Source organism: Megalobrama amblycephala, linkage group LG24 (genome assembly GCF_018812025.1).
Source record: "Megalobrama amblycephala isolate DHTTF-2021 linkage group LG24, ASM1881202v1, whole genome shotgun sequence".
Classification (NCBI taxonomy): Eukaryota; Metazoa; Chordata; class Actinopteri; order Cypriniformes; family Xenocyprididae; genus Megalobrama; species Megalobrama amblycephala.
This window is the reverse complement of record NC_063067.1, coordinates 1,681,425-1,707,789: the sequence shown is the minus strand read 5'-3', so window position 1 is coordinate 1,707,789 and position 26,365 is coordinate 1,681,425. Positions and strand designations below refer to the sequence as shown.

The 26,365-nt window shown below is 36.2% G+C and overlaps 2 protein-coding genes across 3 annotated transcripts in view; both read right to left on the bottom strand.

Annotated features, from left to right (window-relative positions):
* camta2 (calmodulin binding transcription activator 2) overlaps positions 1–18,398 on the bottom strand; it is a 41,150-nt gene extending 22,752 nt beyond the window's left edge. Inside the window, exons 1-9 of one of the 2 annotated variants that reach the window (XM_048177228.1) lie at positions 18,254–18,398; positions 12,829–12,929; positions 12,277–12,380; positions 11,972–12,039; positions 9,380–9,515; positions 8,752–8,823; positions 8,381–8,531; positions 6,148–6,273; positions 1,543–3,227 (exon numbers count right to left, since the gene is read on the bottom strand). In XM_048177228.1, the coding sequence (XP_048033185.1) occupies positions 1,543–3,227; positions 6,148–6,273; positions 8,381–8,531; positions 8,752–8,823; positions 9,380–9,515; positions 11,972–12,039; positions 12,277–12,380; positions 12,829–12,859 (2,373 nt within the window). In that variant the 5' untranslated portion in view covers positions 12,860–12,929; positions 18,254–18,398. The remainder of the gene's footprint in view (positions 1–1,542; positions 3,228–6,147; positions 6,274–8,380; positions 8,532–8,751; positions 8,824–9,379; positions 9,516–11,971; positions 12,040–12,276; positions 12,381–12,828; positions 12,930–18,253) is intronic. The other variant, XM_048177229.1, reaches the window with a different exon arrangement.
* Positions 18,399–18,659: 261 nt separating this feature from the next.
* Positions 18,660–25,426, bottom strand: zgc:85858 (uncharacterized protein LOC405879 homolog). Its single transcript, XM_048177230.1, has 3 exons — positions 25,173–25,426; positions 22,768–22,843; positions 18,660–19,356 (listed from the first exon to the last, which is right to left on the bottom strand). The coding sequence occupies exons 1-3, from the start codon at positions 25,254–25,256 to the stop codon at positions 19,316–19,318; spliced, it is 201 nt and encodes a 66-aa protein (XP_048033187.1). The 5' UTR covers positions 25,257–25,426; the 3' UTR covers positions 18,660–19,315.
* Positions 25,427–26,365: the final 939 nt, after the last annotated feature.

The following is a 26,365-nucleotide window of genomic DNA, read 5'->3' as shown; positions in this document are numbered from 1 at the left end:
TAAATTACGAGAAAAAACTTGTTAAATTTCGAGAAAAAAGTTGAGATAAAATATTCAGAATAAACTCAATAAATTACCAGAAAAAAGTCGAGATAAAATGTTGAGAATAAACTCATTAAACCACGAGAAAAAACTCGTTAAATTACCAGAAAAAAGTTGAAATAAAATGTTGAGAATAAACTCGTTAAATTACGAGAACAAACTCGTTAAATTTCGAGAAAAAAGGTCGAAATAAAATGTTGAGAATAAACTCATTAAATTACCAGAAAAAAGTCGAGATAAAATGTTGAGAAAAAGAAAGAAAAATTCAAATGACGAATTTGTTCTCATAATTTAACGACTTTTTTCTCGTAATTTAATGACTTTATTCTCATAATTTAACGAATTTGATCTCGTAATTTAACAACTTTTTTCTCGTAATTTAATGACTTTATTCTCAACATTTTATCTCGACTTTTTTCTCGAAATTTAATGAGTTTTTTTCTCGTAATTTAACGAGTTTATTCTCAACATTTTATCTCGACTTTTTTCTCGAAATTTAAGGTCATTTTTCTCATAATTTAACGAATTTGATCTCGTAATTTAACAACTTTTTTCTCGTAATTTAATGACTTTATTCTCAACATTTTATTTCGACTTTTTTCTGGAAATTTAACAACTTTAATCTCGAGATGGTTTTATTTTTTTATTATTGCTTGGCCCTGATCCTCTTCCGTAAAAAATGACTAAAACAAACAGCAAAATTACTAAACCTTTAAACCTAAAACAAAAACGTATTTTTAGCTTGTTGCCAGGGAAATATTTATTTTAATTCAGTTTAACTTGGTGTATTAAAATAATGAAAACTAAAATTGAAAAAAATAATAAAAAAAAATAATAGATTTACTAAAAAAAAATAATAGAACTTTAAAATGAAAAATATAAAAATAAAAACTATAGTAGTATATTAATAATTCTAAAACATCAATGGCGTTAACTAAACAAAACACAAGCAGAAACACATTTTATAATCAAGAACCTTCTAATAGTACTGATAATAGTGATGTACTTCTAATAGTACATGAGAAAAAATGCTTAACCTTCAGAAAATAATGTCTGTTAAAGGGATAGTTCACCCCAAAATGATTCACTCACCCTCAGGCTATTCTAGGTGTATATGACCATCTTCTTTCAGACAAAAACAATCAGAGATGTATTTAAAAATATTCTGGCTCTTCCAAGCTTTATAATGGGAGTGAATGGGGGCCGAGATTTTGAAGCCCAAAAACGCAAATCCATCCATCATAACAGTAATCCACGCGACTCCAGGTGTTATAAAGGCCTTCTGAAGCGAAGCGATGGGTATTTGTAAGAAAATTTTCCATATTTAAAACTTTATAGACTATAATTAGTAGCTTCCAGTAACATCCTATGATGGCTTGAGGGTGAGTAAATTATGGGATAATTTTCATTTTTGGATGAACTATCCCTTTAACCTCAAGGAGTTATATTTTGTATTTATCAATTTCCAGTGATTAAAGAAGCGATGTAAAAGATTCATACCTCCGGGTACGACCATTCCGGTGAGAAGTCCGTGATGTTGGCCAACCGCTGGGATTCCTCCGGAGCGCCGCCGGAAGCGAGTGAATGCGCGTTTGTAAGGAGCGGGAAGGGTAGGAACGAGGTGGACGGAGTCGGCTGAGGTGGAACCATGTACCTGACGGGGTAAATGGGCGGAGCTGGGGCGGGGGAGTGGTTAACGGTCTCGTCTGTAATCAGCTCAGATATTAGGTCAGGGAAGGTGGAGTCAAACGTAAGCCCCGCCTCCTCGCTGTCCATATGGGCGCAGTGGGTGGTGTCCATGGGTGTTACGTCTGATTCTAAGTGAGTGGGCGGAGACTGCTCCTCCTTAACCTGTATGGGACTCACATTTGTGGGCGTGGTTGGGGGCGGGGTCAGATTCTGAGGTTGAATGCACATGGAGTGTGTTGCTAAAAGACAGGATTGCACTTGAAGCTGGGACTGCCTAAGCTCCGCCTTTTCTCCTTCCTGATTGGTCGGCAACACGTCGTCAGTCGTCGTGTTGGTGGCTGCCAGTTGGTTGCTGACGTGCTGGGAAGGAGAGAGCTGATTGGTCAGTAGATGACCGGGCGTGGCTTGAACATCGAATCCGGTAGGCGGAGCTCTGGCATCTGTGGACGGGACAGACAGTGAGGGGCTCAACGAATCGAGTCCTAAAGACGTCTCCAGATACATCGGAAGCAGCGCAGGAGTCGTTCGCGTCGGAGAGAGCGAAAGCGAGACGGAGGCAGGACTGGAGGCGGGACGACCTGGAATACTCTTCCTCTCCGTCTCAGAAGAGAGGGAAGACAGAGACGACGGGGGAGAAGTGGGAGAAAGAGACAGAGCGAGAGATGGAGGCTGAGGAGATGTGGAAGGAGGCGGAGACGGGGAGGAAGAGGCGGAGACAGAGTGGGGCGTGAGGGCGGGGCCTCCGTAGGTCTGGCCCTGTTTGGGGCTGTTGAGGAAGGAATCGGGATCGAACGGAAGCAGCGAGGGCGACGGGGACGACGGGTGCAGGAGCGTCCCGGGGGCTTCTGGGACAATGCGGTCAGTCAGCAGCAGTCCTCCAATCACAGGGCTGGGCAGTAGAGTGAGTGACAGCGTGGCCACGCCCTGATTTGGTGGGACAGGGCTCGGTGGAGAGGCGGAGCTTGGCGGGGAGGACGTGTCTTGTTTGGGTGGGACAGGAGACAAAACTAACCGTCCACCGGCACGAGTGAGCGACAGTCGGGTGGAGCCGAGTTCGCCGTTGGACTCCTCGCCACATCCACGCCCCACTGGCGCCGCTGTCGTCATCACGATGACCGCGTTCTGCGGCAGCGCCACCGCTGCTAATCCGCCCCGCTGGAATCCATTTCCGTTGCTCAGAGAGATTGTCGCTGCTCGCTGCGTTTGGGGTGGACTCGAAGAGGACGAGGAAGAGGCGGAGCAAGGTGAAGCCACGCCCACCATGTCCTCGACCCGCCCACCATCTTCTGGCGAACCGGACGGCTGCTTCCTCTCTGAAGGCACGACAGCAACCAAACCATCGCCTGGCCCCGTCTCTCGCCCGACCTCTGCTCCTGAGCCCTCATTGGCCAGATTCTGCAGCTCCGTGAGGGCGGGGTAAGGGGCGGGCAGTTTGGGGGAGATGATGCGATGTTTTGTACTGTTGCAGCGGTGAGGAATGTTGGATCCGGGAGATGCTGTGGAAAAATGTCAGTGGCATATCAATAAATGATTGTTCAAAAGTTTATCTATTTGATAAAATATACAGTAAAAACAGTAATATTGTAAAATATTAATACAGTTTAACATAACATAACTTATTAAAATGTATTCAATATTCAATATTTAATATTAAAATTAAGTTTCAAATACCTTGGAAAATCTACAACTCAGAAGTTTTATTCATTAGCTTTGGATGTGTGAAGTTATGGAGTATATGTTTAACTAGTAAGAGGAATGTATGACATAAACAGTCATATGTTTATACCTGTATAATTTTTCTTTCTTTTTATTTATTTAAATAAAGACATATATTATAATAATAATAATACATTTTATTGTATAAAACTGTATGCAATGTGTAAATTATATACATTTAATAAAGATATGTTGTAAAAAAATTTATTTGATTTCATAAATGTGTTTCATTCATGGTTTTCATTTTAATTTCATTTAAGTACTTTTTGTTTGTCATTTTATTCATTTTAATTATAATTTTATTAATTTTATTTCAGTTTTAATTATTTTAGTACATCAGGTTAAACTGAATAAAAATGAGAAATGTGTGCTTGAAAAATAACTTGTTTTATTTTATTTTATTTTAGTTAAAGTTTATTTTATTTTATTTCAAGTAACAAAATTTATATGGCTTTAGTTTTAACTATAATAATCCCAGCCCTTGCCAAATAAAAGCTTTATTTATTTATTTATTTATTTATTTATTTTCTTATTGACCCCAAACCTTTGAACAGTATTTCATGGTGTGGACAAATTGATTAATCGCATCCAACATAAAAGTTTGTGTAAATTTATATGTATTTGTATGTATATATATATATATATATATATATATATATATATATATATATATATATATATATATATATATATACACACTACCAGTCAAAAGTTTGGGAACATTACTATTTTTAATGTTTTTGAACGAAGTCTCTTATGCTCATTAAGGCTGCAGTTATTTCATAATAAATACAGAAAAAACAATAATATTGTGAAATATTATTACAATTTAAAATTATGGTTTTCTATTTTCATTTACTTTAAAATATAATTTATTCCTGTGATCAAAGCTGAATTTTCAGCACCATTACTCCAGTCTTCAGTGTCACATGATCCTTCAGAAATCATTCTGATATGATGATTTATTATCAATGTTGGAAACAGTTGTGCTGCTTAATATTATTTTATAACCTGTGATACTTTTTCAGGATTCTTTGATGAATAAAAAGTTAAAAAATATCAGCATTTATTTAAAATATAAATCTTTTGTAACAATATACACTACTGTTCAAAAGTTTGGGGTCAGTAATTATTTTTCTTTCTTTTTTTTTGAAAGAAATCAATACTTTTGTTCAGCACTGATGGATCCGAAATGGTCAATATTCATATTCATGCATTTTTATTAATATTCATTTTTAATCGTTTATGGCTTATGATTTATCAGTTTTAATTTTGCTTTCATATATTTATGTACTAATACTTTATATGTTAATTCTTATCATATTTTCAAGGATTTACTTGTTATTGTACCCTTATGGTTATTTTATATTTAAGAGTATGCTTGTTATGTTCAGTTGTTCTTCAAGTGTTCCAATGTGACAGGTCACGCTGACACGTTTGTGGTTAGACATTGGACGCCTGCAGAATTAATCATTTGAATTTGAATCTGATCAAAATATGTCTGCTGACATTTGCAAAATTCCCTATAGGGGATAAAACAACTATTTTTGACACTGGACCAGTGGATGACGTAGTGGGTGAAATTAACCTTTTCTTTTAGAACAAAAACATCAGTTTAGAACAAAAACATCAGTTTGTGTGGGTTGGGAATTTCCCTGTATGCTTATGGTATAATATGGACTGAGTTGTTGATAATTCAGCTTTTTCCCTCCTTTGCTCTCCTTGACTTCTACTTCTTGTCTCTTATCTGCAAATGTCTTAATTATTGCTCTCTTTGATCTTCATCTATTAGATATAATACTCTAAATTTTACAATACTCTAAATTTTATTATTAACTATTGACTAATACTTTATGATGGTTATTTTACCTTTTGGTTTTATTAAGTATTTTCATTATCGATTAAAGTTTGCGTGTGAGGCTAAATTTAATTGTAATGAATAAATAATTTTTCATCAACTTTATTTACTGCCTGGATCTCATTTTCACAAGTTTTTGCATCAGCACGGATGTGTTAAAATGATAAAAAGTGATCATAAAGATTTATATTGTTAGAAAAGATTTATATTTTGAATAAATGCTGTTCTTTTTAACCCTTTATTCATCAATGAATCCTGAAAAAAATATCACAGGTTACAAAATAATATTAAGCAGCACAACTGTTTCCAACATTGATAATAAATCATTATATTAGAATGATTTCTGAAGGATCATGTGACACTGAAGACTGGAGTAATGATGCTTTGATCACAGGAATAAATTATATTTTAAAGTATATTAAAATAGAAAACCATTATTTTAAATTGTAATAATATTTCACAATATTATTGTTTTTGTCTGTATTTATTATGAAATAACTGCAGCCTTAATGAGCATAAGAGACTTCGTTCAAAAACATTAAAAATAGTAATGTTCCCAAACTTTTGACTGGTAGTGTATATTATGCATTTACAAACTTTTGTTAGATGACAGTACTAGTTTGTAGCATGAAGTATTTCTCCATCATAAGCAGTTATTAATGATGGGCTCTTTCTAAATATATGGTCACATGACAAAAAACAAGAATAGTCTATCCAAAAAAGGCTAAATTAATATGACATTATTAAAAACGTACATTTACATTTAGAAAGCATCAGTAGCGCAGTATGAGAAGCATTAGGCCTGTGGAAAGTGCTGCCGATGACAGGAGTGTGTGAGTTACCGCAGAGGCAGGTGTGTGTTCGTGGTTGTGGTTTGGTCTGTTGGGTTTCCAGGATCTGTTGCACCATCTGTTCCACAGAGAGATCCACGGCGCCGTTGCCTCCACAAGACCATTTCATACTGTGGACTAAACAAACACACACAGATATATAATCACACATTTCTGTCATTCAAAGACACATAAAGTGCATTGACCATGATGTAACTGACGAGCAACCGCTGGATCAAACCTAACGCACATTTTATCATCACTGAGATACTATTATAGTTGTTTTTGGGCTCTACTAGAACAGATTTTCCTGCTTGAATGTTGATTATTTTCCTCATATTCTCCATTGTTGCAGCTCCTCTCTTCCCAGTCTGTCAGTAACACTCTGTTTAGTTCCTGTCTCTATGAAGCCCCGCCTTCTGAAAAGCACAGTGTGCTCTGATTGGTTGGCTGGAGCAGTGTGTTGCAATTGGTGTTTGGGAAATGTCCCGCCCCTTATCATAAACGTCAGTTTCAACACACTACTAACTAACTCAACCAGGCCCCGCCCCTTTATTCTGCATATTAATTATTTAAATGAGGAATATTGTGACGTGTTCATTCCCAGAACAAAACTCAAGACTACAATGGAGGCGTTTCAGAGAGTTCTCAAGCAACATTTCACACTAAAGAAAGACGAACATGTACTAATAAAGCATAATACATCCTTTTTTACAAACCCGATTCCAAAAAAGTTGGGACACTGTACAAATTGTGAATAAAAACAGAATGCAATGATGTGGAAGTTTCAAATTTCAATATTTTATTCAGAATACAACATAGATGACATATCAAATGTTTAAACTGAGAAAATGCATCATTTTAAGGGAAAAATAAGTTGATTTTAAATTTCATGGCATCAACACATCTCAAAAAAGTTGGGACAAGGCCATGTTTACCACTGTGTGGCATCCCCTCTTCTTTTTATAACAGTCTGCAAACGTCTGGGGACTGAGAAGACAAGTTGCTCAAGTTTAGGAATAGGAATGTTGTCCCATTCTTGTCTAATACAGGCTTCTAGTTGCTCAACTGTCTTAGGTCTTCTTTGTCGCATCTTCCTCTTTATGATGCGCCAAATGTTTTCTATGGGTGAAAGATCTGGACTGCAGGCTGGCCATTTCAGTACCCGGATCCTTCTTCTACGCAGCCATGATGTTGTAATTGATGCAGTATGTGGTCTGGCATTGTCATGTTGGAAAATGCAAGGTCTTCCCTGAAAGAGACAACGTCTGGATGGGAGCATATGTTGTTCTAGAACTTGGATATACCTTTCAGCATTGATGGTGCCTTTCCAGATGTGTAAGCTGCCCATGCCACACGCACTCACGCAACCCCATACCATCAGAGATGCAGGCTTCTGAACTGAGCGCTGATAACAACTTGGGTTGTCCTTGTCCTCTTTAGTCCGGATGACATGGCATCCCAGTTTTCCAAAAAGGACTTCAAATTTTGATTCGTCTGACCACAGAACAGTTTTCCACTTTGCCACAGTCCATTTTAAATGAGCCTTGGCCCAGAGAAAACGCCTGCGCTTCTGGATCATGTTTAGATATGGCTTCTTTTTTGACCTATAGAGTTTTAGCCGGCAACGGCGAATGGCACGGTGGATTGTGTTCACCGACAATGTTTTCTGGAAGTATTCCTGAGCCCATGTTGTGATTTCCATTACAGTAGCATTCCTGTATGTGATGCAGTGCCGTCTAAGGGCCCGAAGATCACGGGCATCCAGTATGGTTTTCCGGCCTTGACCCTTACGCACAGAGATTGTTCCAGATTCCAGATCTGGAATTTGCATAATAATGCAAATTGGTCCTCCAGCTGTTCCTTATATGTACATTTAACTTTTTCGGCCTCTTATTGCTACCTGTCCCAACTTTTTTGGAATGTGTAGCTCTCATGAAATCCAAAATGAGCCAATATCAAAATGTCTCACTTTCAACATTTGATATGTTATCTATATTCTATTGTGAATAAAATATAAGTTTATGAGATTTGTAAATTATTGCATTCCTTTTTTATTCACAATCTGTACAGTGTCCCAACTTTTTTGGAATCGGGTTTGTACTATTTTGAATTAGTTCTTTTTTTATTTTAGTTGGTTTCAGTAATTTTGCAGTGTGTTTTTGTCATTTTATTCAGTTCTGTTGTGATTTACTCATAGATCAGGTGTGTGTTTTGGTCAGCAGGCGTGTGATTGGTCACTCACACATGGGTTTGAGTTGCGACAGCAGTTCATCACGGCTCCAGCGCAGACTGTCCCGCCGGTCGGTCAGAGCACAGGACACCGGACCACATGACTTCACACTGTCCTCCAGCGACGGCACGTTCAGGTAGTGCACAAGCACGATGTCTGGGTTCTGCAAACACACAGTTAACAGTATTCTCCCTGTTTACATGTAATTTATTATTTTTATTTTATTGTATTTCTTACTCATTGCAAACATGTAATGTGTATAATTATTAACAGATGCTGTATAAAAAATATTATTATAATTATTATTACAATTACTTCTTTTATATGCATTCGTCCTGGCTTCTGATTGGGTAGATTTGTGCCTCATAGTCATTATAACTAACCTGCAGCAGCCAATAGCATCTCCTGTGGAATGTTGGGACGATGGAGGAATGAACATAACAACCGTAAAGACACTGCGGCAGAGACAGAAATGTGTGAGCTGCTATGACATCACATATCAGACATCAGTTTTACTATCTCACAATATTACTGTATTTTTGATCAAATAAATGCAGCCCTGGTGAACACACAGCAAAATCACCAGAGTTAAATCAAATCTGCTCAGAGTACATACGGTCCCTCTCTAAATAGAGTTAAAGTAACACTGAAGCAGAGTTAAAGTTAATGAGATAATTAAGTGATGACTGAGCATTAGTGATGAACACCTGCTGTTAACAAGCAGAATCAATGGAGAAAAGAGAAACAAAAGAACTACAACTGACTTCAGCCACAGTCTTAGATGAAATCAACTAAAGATATAATACTCAAGATCTCAGTAGAGGATGATTATCTTTTCTTCAGTGATTCTGCTTGTTAACAGCAGGTGTTCATCACTAATGCTCATTCATCACTTAATTAATCGGTTAATTTTTTCATTAACTTTAACTCTGCTTCAGTGTTACTTTAACACTATTTAGAGAGGGACCATATGTACTCCGTGCAGTGTTGATTTGATTGTGATGCTCTCACCTCCATGCCCTGAACCTTCAGTTTCATGTGATCCTCTCTTGTCGTCTTTCCGTCTTTTCTCTTCTTCCAGCAATATCCATCTTTCCGGTATTTTACCTTCTTGCGATTGTACAGGATGATTGAACCGTTCTGTGGCCTGTATGTGAACGCAAACAAACATTCGTCATCTATCTCAATTACCAAACGCGATGGAAATGAGGACATATTTAAATATATATGCATTCTATATTCACTAGAATAATACAGGCAACAAATCCAACAAAAAACTGGCATAGCAGACTTGCAATTGTCACAATTGTTTGAACTCTTACACATAGCCAACAATTAAATGTTAAATCAAACTTACTTATTAAATAGGATCATGATGACATTCTTGCTCATATTACTTTCAGATTGAATGCTTTATTGTTACACATGTCAGCTGTGTATTTACAAGGTTTCTCAGTATCGACATTTGAGATCGAGTCTGTTGTTTAAAACTACTGCTGTTGATATTTTTATCTTTTCACAGGTTAAATTGTCAGTGGGTCAACTATCTGTCAACAGGAAAACAAAACTGACTTGTCTTACACTGCAAAAACATTATTTTCTTATTCAGTATTTTTGTCTTGTTTTCTAGTACAAACATCTAAACTTTCTTAAATAAAGACACATTAACTTGAGAAGCAAAATGACTTCAAATATTAAGTCTTGTTTAATGGCAAAATTGTTAAAAATTAAATTAAGTTTATGGTTAAAACAAGAAGAAATCTGCCAGTGCTCCTCATGTGGAGGTCAAAAATGCCTATTTTTTTATTATTTCAATGAAATTAATGTACTATATTTTAGTTTAATGTTTTTTATTTAATATTTTGTATTTTTAAGGGTTTTTTAATGGTACAAAATGATATTTATGCAGTAGTTATAATCCATTTATTCACTTTTTGAGCAAAAATGTCCATAAAATTCAGATTCATAAATCTTGAATGTTTTGGAGCACAGACTTCAGTTTGGTTTCTTTTTAAAGATGACACTTGGCAGATTATTGCTGAAGTGAAAAAGTTTTAAAAAGTGAAGTTTTAGAATTTTATGTTTATTTTCATGAAAATGCACAAAAATACTATTACTTCAATTTTTAATTGAAATACATATTTTCCAAAACATGTTTTACTCTAAAACTGTCTAAAAATCAAAGCCATAGATCTAAACAAGTTGTGTTCCAAATTTGAGGTTGATATCTCAAAAAATGAGCTTTCAGTAAGAGTTTGTTTGGGCGCAGTACCAAACGCTTCCACTAGATGAAATTAATTTCCAATGCGCTCATTTTTGACAGCGAGGAGCACAAAGGTGGGTATTTTTTTCAGGACTATTTAAACTTTTAGAATCAAGTCCATGATTTTATTGTGTGCATGTGTTCACATAGCAAGTGCCAAAAGTTTCATACCATTCCGATAAAGTAAAAACAAAACAAAAAGTTAAAGGTGCCCTAGAATGCTTTTTCACAAGATGTAATATAAGTCTAAGGTGTCCCCTGAATGTGTCTGTGAAGTTTCAGCTCAAAATACCCCATAGATTTTTTTTAATTAATTTTTGTAACTGCCTATTTTGGGGCATCATTAAATATGCGCCGATTCAGCGTGCTTCCCCTTTAAATGCTCGCGCTCCCCGCCCCCGAGCACTCGACTCTATTTTACATTGCATAAACAAAGTTCACACAGCTAATATAACCCTCAAAATGGATCTTCACAAAATGTTCGTCATGCATGCATCAGATCATGTAAGTACAGTATTTATTTGGATGTTTACATTTGATTCTGAATGAGTTTGAGGCTGTGCTCCGTGGCTAACGGGCTAATGCTACACTGTTGGAGAGATCTATAAAGAATTAAGTTTCTGAATTATACAGACTGCAAGTGTTTAAAAATGAAAATAGTGATGGCTTTCTTGTCTCCGTGAATACAGTAAGAAACAATGGTAACTTTAACCACATTTAACAGTACATTAGCAACATGCTAACGAAACATTTAGAAAGACAATTTACAAATATCACTAAAAATATCATGGATCATGTCAGTTATTATCGCTCCATCTGCCATTTTTCGCTATTGTTCTTGCTTGCTTACCTAGTCTGATGATTCAGCTGTGCACAAATCCAGACATTAATACTGGCTGCCCTTGTGTAATGCCTTGAACATGGGTTGGCATATGCAAATATTGGGGGCGTACATATTAATGATCCCGACTGTTACGTAACAGTCGGTGTTATGTTGAGATTCGCCTGTTCTTCAGAGGTCTTTTAAACACATGAGATTTATATAAGAAGGAGGAAACAATGGAGTTTGAGACTCACTGTATGTCATTTCCATGTACTGAACTCTTGTTATTCAACTATGCCAAAGTAAATTCAATTTTTAATTCTAGGGCACCTTTAAATTTTTCGATCAAAAATGACCGAAGAGCACCATCTGAAGACTAAGAACAAGACAAAATTACTGAGGAAGAAACTAATTCCTTGCAGCGATAGTAAACAATTCATCAGTGCACATTATTACAAAGAAGAAAAGTGTTGATCCGTGATGCTCATGCACACAATCTCACAAACACACAACTGACCTGGTCTTAAGGCTGCAGGACAGCCACTCATCATGTCTGTCAAAAGAAATCAGGAAGGATGCAATTTCCTGAAACACAAACAAACACACGACAGGCTTACATTAAAATCTAGTCACTTTGACCTGAAGAGGATTTTCTTTTCTTTCCCCAAAAATGCTAGTTAATGTTATCGCATTGGACTAAAACTTATTGACGCTGCGCAAATAGGGTATAAAAAAGATCCCCTTTTTGTTCACCTCATTACCTCCGGGTCAAAAATGTCTGGCCTATAAGTGAAACCAGTGAAATATAAAAATAAAAACTACCTCATTTGTGTTCCAGCGCAGTCTCTCTTTGGGTAAAGTCGTCGTTCGAGGCAAACACTCCAACAGCTTATTGGGCAAAAACACTTTCATCTGACCGCTGGTCTCTGCATCACACAAAACACTGAAAGTTCATCTCAATGAATGTATTTATATCCATTTTGTATTGTGGAAATTAGAGCTGCACGATTAATCGTTCAAAGATCTCGATTTCAATTCAAACACCCACACAATCTTATTCCTGAGAATGATTCGAATCTGTCTGTATGATCTGTACGACAAAGTACGATCACAGAGACATTCAGATCCAGTGAGAGTTGTCATGAAAACAGCTTCACAGTATCAATATTTCTGTTACAATAATTCAATAAAAGCTTATAGTTCAGATATAAACACTGGTGTCTACTGTAGCGACCATAACAGAGTAAATCACCTTTTGAAAATAACTTGATGATTCAAATAAAGATTGTATCAATTACAGCGTTTCACTGTTAAAAATGTATCAGCTCTAGTGGACATGCGTAAATATTTAATAAGTGTATGCGAGAGACGGACCAGACTCTGTCGTGGTGTCCTTGTTGTTCATGGTGACGTTCACTAACTCCTCCAGCCTGCAGAGGGCAGTCACACGATCCAGGGAGGACTAAACTGCAACACTGACACACACAGACAGAAAACATGCACATAAGAGGCTGTATTACAATCTTCGCACACTCACACACGACTTACTAAACGCATGTACTTGATTTGAGTTTGTATGTATGCAGGTAGTGAGAAAGCACACTAATGTAACAATTTACTTCATTTAACTGATGCTTTTGTAGAAGGAAACTTACAAATGATTACAAACACTGGATCAAATCTATCTGTGTGTCTGTCCGTCTGTCTATCCATTGGTCTGTTTATCTATCCATCTATCTTTCTATCCATCTGTCTATCCGTCTTTTTGTCTATCTGTCTATCTATCCGTCTGTCTGTCTGTCTATCTATCCATCTGTCTGTCCGTCTTTTTGTCTATCTGTCTATCTATCCGTCTGTCTGTCTGTCTTTTTGTCTATCTGTCTATCTATCCGTCTGTCTGTCTGTCTATCTATCCATCTGTCTGTCCGTCTTTTTGTCTATCTGTCTATCTATCCGTCTGTCTGTCTATCTATCCATCTGTCTGTCCGTCTTTTTGTCTCTGTCTATCTATCCGTCTGTCTGTCTGTCTGTCTGTCTGTCTATCTATCTATCTATCTATCTATCTATCTATCTATCTATCTATCTATCTATCTATCTATCTATCTATCTATCTATCTATCTATCCATCTGTCTGTCTGTCTATCCATCTGTCTGTCTGTCTGTCTGTCTGTCCATCTGTCCATCCGTCTGTCTATCTATCCATCTATCTGTCTATCCATCTGTCTATCCGTCTGTCTATCCGACTGTCTATCCGACTGTCTGTCTGTCTGTCTATCCATTGGTCTCTATCTATCCATCTATCTGTCTATCATCTGTCTATTTGTCTGTCTGTCTATCCGTCTGTTTGTCTGTCTATCCATCTATCTATCTGTCTGTCTGTCTATCCATCTATCTGTCTGTCTGTCTATCCGTCTATCTGTCTGTCTGTCTATCCTTCTGTCTGCCCATCTGTAAATCCGTCTCTCTGTCTGTCCATCTATCTGTCTATCCGTCTGTCTATCCGACTGTCTGTATATCCGTCTGTGTGTTTATCCATCTGTCCGTCTGTCTATCCATCTGTCTGTTTGTTTGTCTGTCTGTCTGTCTGTCTGTCTATCTATCCTTCTGTCTGTCCATCTGTCTGTCTATCCATTGGTCTGTCTATCTATCCATCTATCTGTCTATCCATCTGTCTATCCGTCTATCTGTCTGTCTGTCTATCCTTCTGTCTGCCCATCTGTAAATCCGTCTCTCTGTCTGTCCATCTATCTGTCTATCCGTCTGTCTATCCGACTGTCTGTATATCCGTCTGTGTGTTTATCCATCTGTCCGTCTGTCTATCCATCTGTCTGTTTGTTTGTCTGTCTGTCTGTCTGTCTATCTATCCTTCTGTCTGTCCATCTGTCTGTCTATCCATTGGTCTGTCTATCTATCCATCTATCTGTCTATCCATCTGTCTATCCGTCTGTCTATCCGTCTGTCTATCCGACTGTCTAACTATCCGTCTGTCTGTCTATCCATTGGTCTCTATCTATCCATCTATCCATCTGTCTATCCGTCTGTCTATTCGACTGTCTGTCTGTCTGTCTATCTATCTATCTATCCGTCTGTCTGTCTGTGTCTGTCTGTCTATCCATCTGTCTGTCTATCCATTGGTCTCTATCTATCCATCTATCTGTCTATCCATCTGTCTATTTGTCTGTCTATCTATCCCTCTGTCTGTCTGTCTATCTATCTACAATCACAGTTTTATTGCATGATTGTCAGCATTTACAACATTGCCAAGCAAATACAGGACTTGCAGTACCAAAACAGACTACATATATCATAAACTATATAAAAATAAAATAAAAGCCACCAGATAAAATTGGGATTAAAATAAATAACAAAACAAGAATGTTGATGAATTTATATAGAAAGTCTCTCTCTCTCTCTCTCTCTCTCTCTCTCTCTCCGGATCTTTCGTCTTTGTTGCCTAGTAACCACAGCAGTAGGTGATCAAATATATTCTCACAGTTTTACACACACACACACACACACACACTTCTTTTATATAATATTGATGTATTTCCTCCCTGTGAATTCAGTTGCGCTGCTGCTGGTTTAATGGTTTGAGATGCGAGCGGTTCTGATCCAAACACACTGAAGCGTCTGAGCGATTCAGTCGATCACACACACAGAAATATTCATGTTCTCTTGTATAACGTGTCCTGATATCTGAATGCTTCTCATTTGATGACAAAAGATGATCTGATTAGATAAATAAAGCATAACATTTAGAAGTTATAGCCAAATATACATAAAAACATTTGGCTCGGGATCAGGCTGTGTTAGAAAATATTCAAATTTCAATACAAAACATTCAACTTTAGCCTATCAGAGAATAAACCATGCACACTTCATGAGCAATGAATAAATCATATGTATATTGTAAATAAAATGTATATTCTTATTAAAATATACCTTAATGATTAAGGTCTTAATAAAGCAAAAACAACAACAAATATTTTACAGTTTTTATGTGCCACAACCACAAAAAAGAAGTGTGTAATATCTGTGGCACAGGCGTCACCCAATAAAATAACAAAGTAAGATGTTCCTTAAATGCTTTCAGTGTCTGTCATTGGTCAGCGTTTGTTGCATTTCCTAAAAAGCAGATTGTAGATTCTCTATGATCGACTTAAGCTGCAATATGACTTAAAATGATTTAAAATAAGACAAAACAAGCATTAAAATAAGCTTATAATGAATAATACACATTTTACTAGTTATTCCAAGCTCTAGGCCTAAAATGTTATTAAATCTATCAGGTAGAAACAGGCAGAACTTTGATTTGGATTGACAGACATCAGTGCATGTTCAACTGAAATGAATTAACCTAACAGTGGTGTAATTGTAGACATTATGGGATACAAGATAATCATACACTTCACTTTTATTTACAAAAAAATACTTGCTTTATCATTTGCAAACAATAATGCATTAAATGGATAATTTATTTTTGGGTGAACTAACCCTTTAATACAAAAATCAATGTTCCACCGCAGGTTTCTTTTTTTCAATAAATGTGGCTCATTTCAAATTTTATAAGCCAGAATATTCAACCCCAATAATTCGTACGTATTTTACAAGGTGGCTAATTCGTATGACCTTAATCATACAAATTAGTGCGTTTTTTGCTAAATTGTACGTATTTTACGTATGAATTTGTACGAATGACCTAACCTTAACTCCGCCCCGTCACTGGGATTTAGACAAATCGTATGAATTCGTACAAGTGATGTCGTAAGAATTAACCACCTCGTAAAATACATACAAATTGGTCGTGAGAAGATAGCGTTGGAATATCAGTTTCACAAACTTGATCACAAAAATCAGTGAATATCAGTATTTCTCAAACAGTAACACAAACATTTCCCTCCAATCAGCACTCTAGATTCAGCATAGCCCCGCCTCCAATTGATTATTGACGTCTCAATTAGTAAGGTTTTTGCTAAATTGTACGTATTTTACATATGAATTTATACGAATGACCTAACCCTAACCCCGCCCCTAAACCTACCCATCACTGGGGTTTAGACAAACGGTATGAATTCATACAAGTGACGTCGTACAAATTAACCACCTCATAAAACACATACGAATTGGTCGTGAGATAGCGTTGGAATATCAGTTTCACAAACTTGATCACAAAAATCAGTGAATATCAGTATTTCTCAAACAGTAACACAAACATTTCCCTCCAATCAGCACTCTAGATTTAGCATAGCCCCGCCTCCAATTGATTATTGACGTCTCAATTAGTACGTTTTTTGCTAAATTGTACGTATTTTACATATGAATTTATACGAATGACCTAACCCTAACCCCGCCCCTAAACCTACCCATCACTGGGGTTTAGACAAATGGTATGAATTCATACAAGTGACGTCGTACAAATTAACCACCTTATAAAACACATACGAATTGGTCGTGAGATAGCGTTGGAATATCAGTTTCACAAACTTGATCACAAAAATCAATGAATATCAGGATTCCTCAAACAATAACACAAACATTTCCCTCCAATCAGCACTCTAGATTCAGCATAGCCCCACCTCCAATCGATTATTGACGTCTGAATTAGTACGTTTTTTGCTAAATTGTACGTATTTTACATATGAATTTATACGAATGACCTAACCCTAACCCAGCCCCTAAACCTACCCGTCACTGGACAAAATGTACAAATTTGTACAAGTGACGTCGTACGAATTAACCACCTCATAAACAAATTGGTCGTGATTCGTGAGATAGCATTGGAAAATCAGTTTCACAAACTTGATCACAAAGATCAGTGAATATCAGGATTCCTCAAACAATAACACAAACATTTCCCTCCAATCAGCACTCTAGATTCAGCATAGCCCCGCCTCCAATCGATTAACACACAAAAAGTCAAATGTAAATATTTCTATCATCAGACATGATCTAACATTTATGACAATTTTCAAACAAAGTTCCTTTCACTATAACGTTAATGCTGATATGTAGACAGCATAGTGTGTGTATATATATATATATATATATATATATATATATATATATATATATATATATATATATATAAAAATGTTGTCAAATTGATTAATTGCGATTAATCGCATCTAACATAAAAGTTTGTAAATATTTAATGCTAATAAGTCTGAATACATATAATAATATACTTTAAAGTTTCATGACATTTCAAAATATTGCCATCTACATTAATGATCTTTTAAGAAGCATGTGTTAATGATCAATATTTTTAATTGGTCAGTGTTCTGTTAATGTGTTTACATGCTACTGTGTCTAATTCACAATTACAGTGGCAGTACTATGGTATCAGACCATGCTACTGAATGTATTCATGGTATTCATAACGAAAAACCTGACCGTGTACAAAAACATGGTAATACCATGGTACTTTTGTGAGAGCCATAAACGCAGCACACACACGCCCATAATAACACAAACACACACTATATATATACACACAGACAGACCTGACGACGCAGACCGGACCGAACGAAACTATCTGAATGAGTTTAATCATTTTATTCATAAACATGAATAAATATGACAAACCCCAAGGCCCCGGACTGACACACACACACACACATACATACATACACACTGATAAACGGGATAAAAACACACACACGATACACAAATTCAGGAATAACAGAAACACACACACGCACCGGGACCGAACCGAACCGTGCGGACGGGTTCTGATAAACGGCTGTTCGCGCGCTGACAGCAACGGTTAACAGCAAAAGCAACGGATTCCGCCACTTACCTTCCGCCTTCACGAGCGCCGCCATCTTCTTCACACCACTGACGTCACCTAGGCGTGTGCCCGCTGGACCTGAGTGCGCGCATAGACAGCGATGGACGGACAGATAAACATTTGTTTATCTATTTAATAACAGTTACGAGGTCAGAACTTTTTTCTTTAAAAAAATGAACATATTCAATAAGAAATATAGATTAAGTTTAATTTCCTGTTCACTAAAGATTTTACCTCAGAAATTACTTTCGCGAAATTCGCGTCACGCGCACTGTACGCGGACTCTTGCATATGCGTAAAAAGTGAAATTTGTGCTTTAGTCAGAATCATTTACTTTTAGAATTATATAGTTTATACTTTAAAGAAAACCACAGTATTTATTTATTTATTTAAAAAAAGTAAAACACAGTGCCAATAGAGAAAATATCTTTTATTTGTACAAAATCATTATTACACAGCATCAGTTTCCTGTAAGAGGGAGGAAGAGAAACGGAGGTACAGATTTATATGGCTAGTCTGAATTTACACAAGGCCATTTCTCTGAGTTCATACAAATTCTCATAAATAGCTGTTTCCATCACACATTTTGGGATATCGCATAAGAAAAAAAAAAAGGAAAAAAAAGGAAAAATGAGCCTGATTGCAGCAACTTCCATTTTTATTACTGATATTTTGTGCCGAGTTTCACAGGAAGTGTTGATTTTGTCCTCTTGAACACATGGGAAGGAAACGCTGCTTTATCCGCAAATGTTTTATGCGATATTCAAATTTTGCGCACAAGCTAAATTCGCAACTCTGGATGGAAACATAGCGATTGTTTACTTGAAAATGAGACGAATCAGTGGGAAACGAACAATGAAACTAAAAATCAGCCAATCACACGACACACATCATAAAACTTTCCAAAACATTCAACCCTGACATGCTTGAGACGGTCCAACCGTTGAACACAAACAATTCTCACAACAAACACACACATACATAACTGAGATCAGCTGTAAACAACTAACAGATAAACCGAAGAAGAAAACAACTCCATGGAAGATCAGTGCGAGCGGCTTCAGACGGCGCTTACATTCCCTGCCTGATGCTCTGGATGATCTGGAAGATGGCTGAAAGTGAAAGAGAGATGCATGTTAAAGCTCACATCACAAGAGCAATGCAAACTGCATATTTTGTCCAAAACATCATATTTTATTAGTTGCATGATTAAAAAGGGATATTGCATATTTTGACTCAATTCTGTTTTAGTGACTCTTCAATACTAGATTGTTTATTAATGAACTGTATGTAGTATACAAGGACACTAATGATTAAATCTTAACAGTAAAATTATTTTTAGCTGCTGAAAGCCATAAGATTTACATCCAAGATCTGTGAAACAACAGTCTCATTAAGTACAGCATGTAAATATCCTGAATAATCACAACACAGATCAGACTCGATGTAAATAAACACCATGACATTATTCGTGCAGGTGGACATTTTGGACTGAAACATCAGCAAGATCTGGGATAAATGGATCATATTCAAAGTTGGTGAGGAAACAACAAACCAGTATAATGTTTCCTACAACAGTTCACAGTTGACACAAACTGCTGTGTACAAAATGATCTGTAAATCGAACAAGGACCCTTGGAGCAATTAAAGCTTCTGAACACTTGGTTGGATTCAAGTATTAATATTATTTTATCAAAATTTTATGAAGTATTCTTAGTGTGTGTTGTCTTTTATTATTATTATTAAATTATTTTTTCCTTTATATATTTAATTTGTATATTGTTTGCATGATTTTTTTATGTCTCTTGATTGTTTATAGAAGTATGTTGGCCTGTAACTCATGAACTAGTCATGTATGTTCAAGCCTGTTTCTAAAAAGAAAAGATTAAAAATAAGTTGAAGATGTTTGTTTGTTTGTTTATTACGTTTTTACGCCATGTTAGCATCATGGGTATTTAAATAAGTTGAAGAAAATAAGTTATACAGAATGCAATACATATGATATAAAGTGCTGAAAAAACAAGAAAAGAATGACATCTGATATATAGTTAGAGTGATAGATATGTTAATAGATTCATGGATAGATAGTTTGATAGATAGAAAGATAGATGTCATAGACAATAACAGACACAGCGACAGACATAACAATAGATATGATAGATAATAGATACAACAATAGACAGACAACAACAGACAGACAGACAACGACAGATGTGATAGATGTGATAAAAGTGATCGATACAATGACGGATACAATAGAAGTGATAGATACAAAAACAGATACAACGACAGACACAATGATAGATGCGATAAAAGTTATCAATACAATAGAAGTGATAGATACAACGACGGATACAACGACGGATACAACGACGGATACAACGACAGATACTACGACGGATACAACGACAGATACAGTGATAGATACAACGACAGATACAACGACAGATACAACGACGGATACAACGACGGATACAACGACGGATACAACGACGGATACAACGACGGATACAACGACGGATACAACGACGGATACAACGACAGATACAACGACAGATACAGTGATAGATACAACGACAGATACAACGACAGATACAACGACGGATACAACAACAGATACAACGACGGATACAACGACGGATACAGTGATAGATACAGCGACGGATACAACGACAGATACAACGACAGATACAGTGATAGATACAACGACAGATACAACGACAGATACAACGACGGATACAACGACGGATACAACGACGGATACAACGACGGATACAACGACAGATACAACGACGGATACAACAACAGATACAACGACGGATACAACGACGGATACAACGACGGATACAACGACGGATACAACGACGGATACAGTGATAGATACAGCGACGGATACAACGACAGATACAACGACAGATACAGTGATAGATACAAAAACAGATACAACGACAGATACAACGACGGATACAACGACGGATACAACGACGGATACAACGACAGATACAACGACAGATACAGTGATAGATACAACGACAGATACAACGACAGATACAACGACGGATACAACAACAGATACAACGACGGATACAACGACGGATACAACGACGGATACAGTGATAGATACAGCGACGGATACAACGACAGATACAACGACAGATACAGTGATAGATACAACGACGGATACAACGACGGATACAACGACAGATACAACGACAGATACAGTGATAGATACAAAAACAGATACAACGACAGATACAACGACGGATACAACGACGGATACAACGACGGATACAACGACAGATACAACGACAGATACAGTGATAGATACAACGACAGATACAACGACAGATACAACGACGGATACAACAACAGATACAACGACGGATACAACGACGGATACAACGACGGATACAGTGATAGATACAGCGACGGATACAACGACAGATACAACGACAGATACAGTGATAGATACAACGACGGATACAACGACGGATACAACGACAGATACAACGACAGATACAACGACAGATACAACGACGGATACAACAACAGATACAACGACGGATACAACGACGGATACAGTGATAGATACAGCGACGGATACAACGACAGATACAACGACAGATACAGTGATAGATACAGCGACGGATACAACGACGGATACAACGACAGATACAACGACAGATACAGTGATAGATACAGCGACAGATGTGATATACACAACAATAGATACGATAGATGTGATAGATAAGACAACAGACAACGACAGACACAACAATAGATGTGATAGATGCGATAAAAGTGATCGATACAACGATGGATACAACGATAGAAGTGATAGATACAAAAACAGATACAACGACAGATACAACGATAGATACAACGACAGACACAATGATAGATGCGATAAAAGTGATCAATACAATAGAAGTGATAGATACAACGACGGATACAACGACGGATACAGCGACAGATGTGATATACACAACAATAGATACGATAGATGTGATAGATAAGACAACAGACAACAATAGACACAACGACAGACAACAATAGATGTGATAGATGCGATAAAAGTGATCGATACAATGACGGATACAACGATAGAAGTGATAGATACAAAAACAGATACAACGACAGATACAACGACAGACACAATGATAGATGCGATAAAAGTGATCAATACAATAGAAGTGATAGATACAACGACAGATACAACGACAGATACAACGATAGAAGTGATAGATACAAAAACAGATACAACGACAGATACAACAACGGATACAACGATAGAAGTGATAGACACAAAGATAGATACGATGATAGATGTGACAGACAACAATAGATACGACGATAGATACAATGATAGATAGAACAATAAAATGATGCACAGATAGAATGATAGATAGGAACAAACCATAGATAGATTCTCAACAAATACTGATATATGTGATTCAGTGTGATTATGATTTGGCACATTATGTAACTGATGTAATAAACGTTGAGCTGTTTTCTCATCTCACCTGAGCCACAGACCACGAACACGAAGAGCGCGAGGAGCCACGGACCCACCGGAGACTTCTCCTCACTCACCACGCGCTGCAGGACAAACACACATTCATCACATCTCCTGCTAAAAACACATTCAATCACATCACAAGAAAACATCTCTCACAAATAATGCTGTAAACTATATAGGGATCCTCTCATTTGGTACATTACTATAATATTAGAGGTTAAAATTAACAAAAGAGCCCAAATTATTATATTCAACTGCTATTTATTTTTAGATAAAAAAATTGCACTCAAATAAAAACTGAAATGTACGTAAGCTAGTTCTCATAAACCCGTGTCTTCATGACAAATTTATTCAAACATACATATATCATTAACAGTAAATAAGCTCATCTCTAATGTTTATTTATAGCTTACAAACGAACTGTGAACATTGGATAACTTTAATGAGGGTAAATGTAATGTTAAGTGACATTGATTTCAAGCAGTTTTATTAACATCTTTCCACGGTTGAAACACAGATTGAGCGATTACATGAGACTAGGGATGCTAATGATTAATTGACAATCAATTAAATTGTCAATAAGTTTAATCAATAAAACTTATCGATGGTCTATTAAGCAAGATCATCATTACAGTTCATAGTTTTGAGGTGCGTGCGGCTCATGCACAAAACGTGCAGATGACATGAGGAAAAATGAAACGAGAGTGCTGTAGTTACGTATTCTAAATGAATGAATGTCTTCAAACAATGGATTGGGTGGTCTAGCCATTTATTTCGAAACATAATTAACCACCAAGGGTCCAAAAAACTCTCCAAACAAGTGATTTTACTGAGCATAAGAACTACTTGTGTAAACAGGATCGGATCCCGGAAGTCCTGTATCTTTAGCCAAGCAGCATGTCAATGTCACGCCATGATTTACGCATTGCCTTATGTTGTGTTTGAACTTGTTCGAGATCACTTGCTCTAAAGATACGCTATCTACTATGATTTGCAATGATCAGTTATGGGAATTTATGTAAGACACATTTCGCTAAGTTGTTTCTTTCAAAATACCTTCTGATGTTCATGCATGTTTTTTTTTGTGCTGTAACTTGTATTAAAGTGGAGGAAAACGACTAACACTGCCGCTTGAACTTAAAGAGCCATTTATTGTTTGAATTTGAAAGTCTTCGTTTCTTATCGGAAGTAACAAAACACAAACCGATGGCCGATAGTAAAAATAATTGCTTTAATTGCCCGTACCGATTATTTGCCGATACATCGGTGCATCCCTAAAAATAATTATTATATAAATAATCCCAATATAATTCTTAATGTTATTAAAAATAAGAACAAATATGCAAATAACAAACAGTAGAACAAATACAATATAAGAAACAAATTAAATTACTTTTTTTTTTTTTAGTAATTTAGTAATTTTAGTAATTTTTTTCATTTGACATCTATTCAAGAAATTACATAATCAAATGTAAAAAATAGTCACTGCATAGTCTTTTAATTATAAATTGTTATGTATACAAAGGACATACAACATTAAAATAGCCTATAATAACAGTACATTATTTACAATAAAACAGTACATTAATATTTATGATAGGCATATTTAATTACAATTTTTAAAAAATTTATTATTTTGTTTTTATGCATCGATGCATAATCATTCACATCAGCATTAAGATGCATCGCAAAAACGATTATATTCCACAGCTATATACCAGGCAAACAAATGCAAGCAATAAAAAGTCCTCAAGAAATTGACGTCGGTAATACAATTCAAAGTCCTCAAAAAGTAACGTCGGTAATACAATACAAACAATAGAACAAATAAAACAGTAAAAAAAAAAATTAAAAAAAATAAATTAAAAGCTTTTAATGTAATTCTGACACCACATTCAGCTAAAAGCCTAATACAGAAATTAAATAATCAAATGTACAAATAAAACACTGACAAAATGTAAATTGAACATTATTCTAAAACTCTGAATATTATAACAACGCATGCAGATGAGACCTAAGAATTATTCATTCTCATTTATACAGTAAATGCATCTGATTGTTTTAGAAAACTATTTCAAAAAAAGAAAACAATAACATAAAATAAGCATAAAACTGAGCCGAACGAACGACAGGGAGGACGACACAAATAAAAACAACAGTATACATATGCAAATGAATTGCACGAAGCAGTCGACAGTGTTTTTGACACAAATCTAACCCCATAATTCTGATCTATTTCAGAAAATATGCTACCAATAGCAAAAGACATTGTGAATGTGTATTTTATGTGAGCGTGTGATGTGCTCGTTTATTTGTGTTGATATTATGAGCGTAAATACGCGTAGTGTGTATATTCATATATTGTGTATTTATGTGTTCGCTTGTGTTGTGTCGCGGGAGCGCGCGTACCGTGGTTTTCTGCACGTGTCCTCTCTGAGTAATCGTCTTGCTGTGCTTCTCGTTTGCTACTTTCATCCGCTGCACCGCCGACATGATGATGCCGCTGCTGGAACGCGTCAGGGGAGGCGAAAGATCGCGCTGGGCCGGTAAACGGAGCGAGTTTGCCCGGTGATTCGGTTCCGTTCTAGTCGCTCGAGCTGCAAAGCAGCGGTATCACGTGACCCAGCGCAGGACCCGCCTCCTTCTAACGTCACACCACTAGACCGTTTTTCCTCACTGACTTTTTTTATACGATTTTATTTGAAAGATATCCTATAAAAATATATTTGAAAACTAAAACTTTGAATCGTTGTATAATTGTTTTACCCCCTGTTTTACATTTATTTATTTATTTCGATTGTTTCAATGTATGTTATTGATCTAAAAGTGTTGATAGTACATAAAATAAATAAATAAATAAATATGTGTTTGTGTGTATATAAAATAAAGTGTTAAAGTAAAATTTATACTGTGTTTCATACGCACTTTGACAGTTATTTATTGGTGTATATATATTAAAAAATATATTATGCTTATTAATATTTTGATTATTCTTTTATGGTTATTTCTATGATTAATCCTTTAAAACGTTATTATTGTATCAATCCATTGTATGTTCTTTCAGTACCCTTAAAGGATTAGTTCACTTTCAAATTAAAATTTCCTGATAATTTACTCACCCCCATGTCATCCAAGATGTCGAAAAGAAATTGAGGTTTTTGATGAAAACATTCCAGGATTTTTCAGTAATACACTTAGCAGTGTCTACACTGCCAGAATTCAAATAGAGAGAAAGAAGAAGAGAGCTAAGATGAGCATTTATGGTTACAATTTTAATTTTTTTTTAAATTTTTAAAATGAGCGATGGTTTCTCTAGATAAGACTCTTATTCCTCATCTGGGATCATGTAGAGCTCTTTGAAGCTGCACTGAATCTGTAATTTTGACCTTCAACCATTTGGGCTCCATTGAAGTCCACTATATGGAGAAAAATCCTGGAATATTTTCATCAAAAACCTTAATTTCTTTTCAACTGAAGAAAGAAAGACATGAACATCTTGGATGACATGGGGGTGAGTAAATTATCAGGAAATTTTCATTTGAAAGTGAACTAATCCTTCAAAAGGACATCTTTGCACCTTTTTTACTCCTAAAATGTAGCTC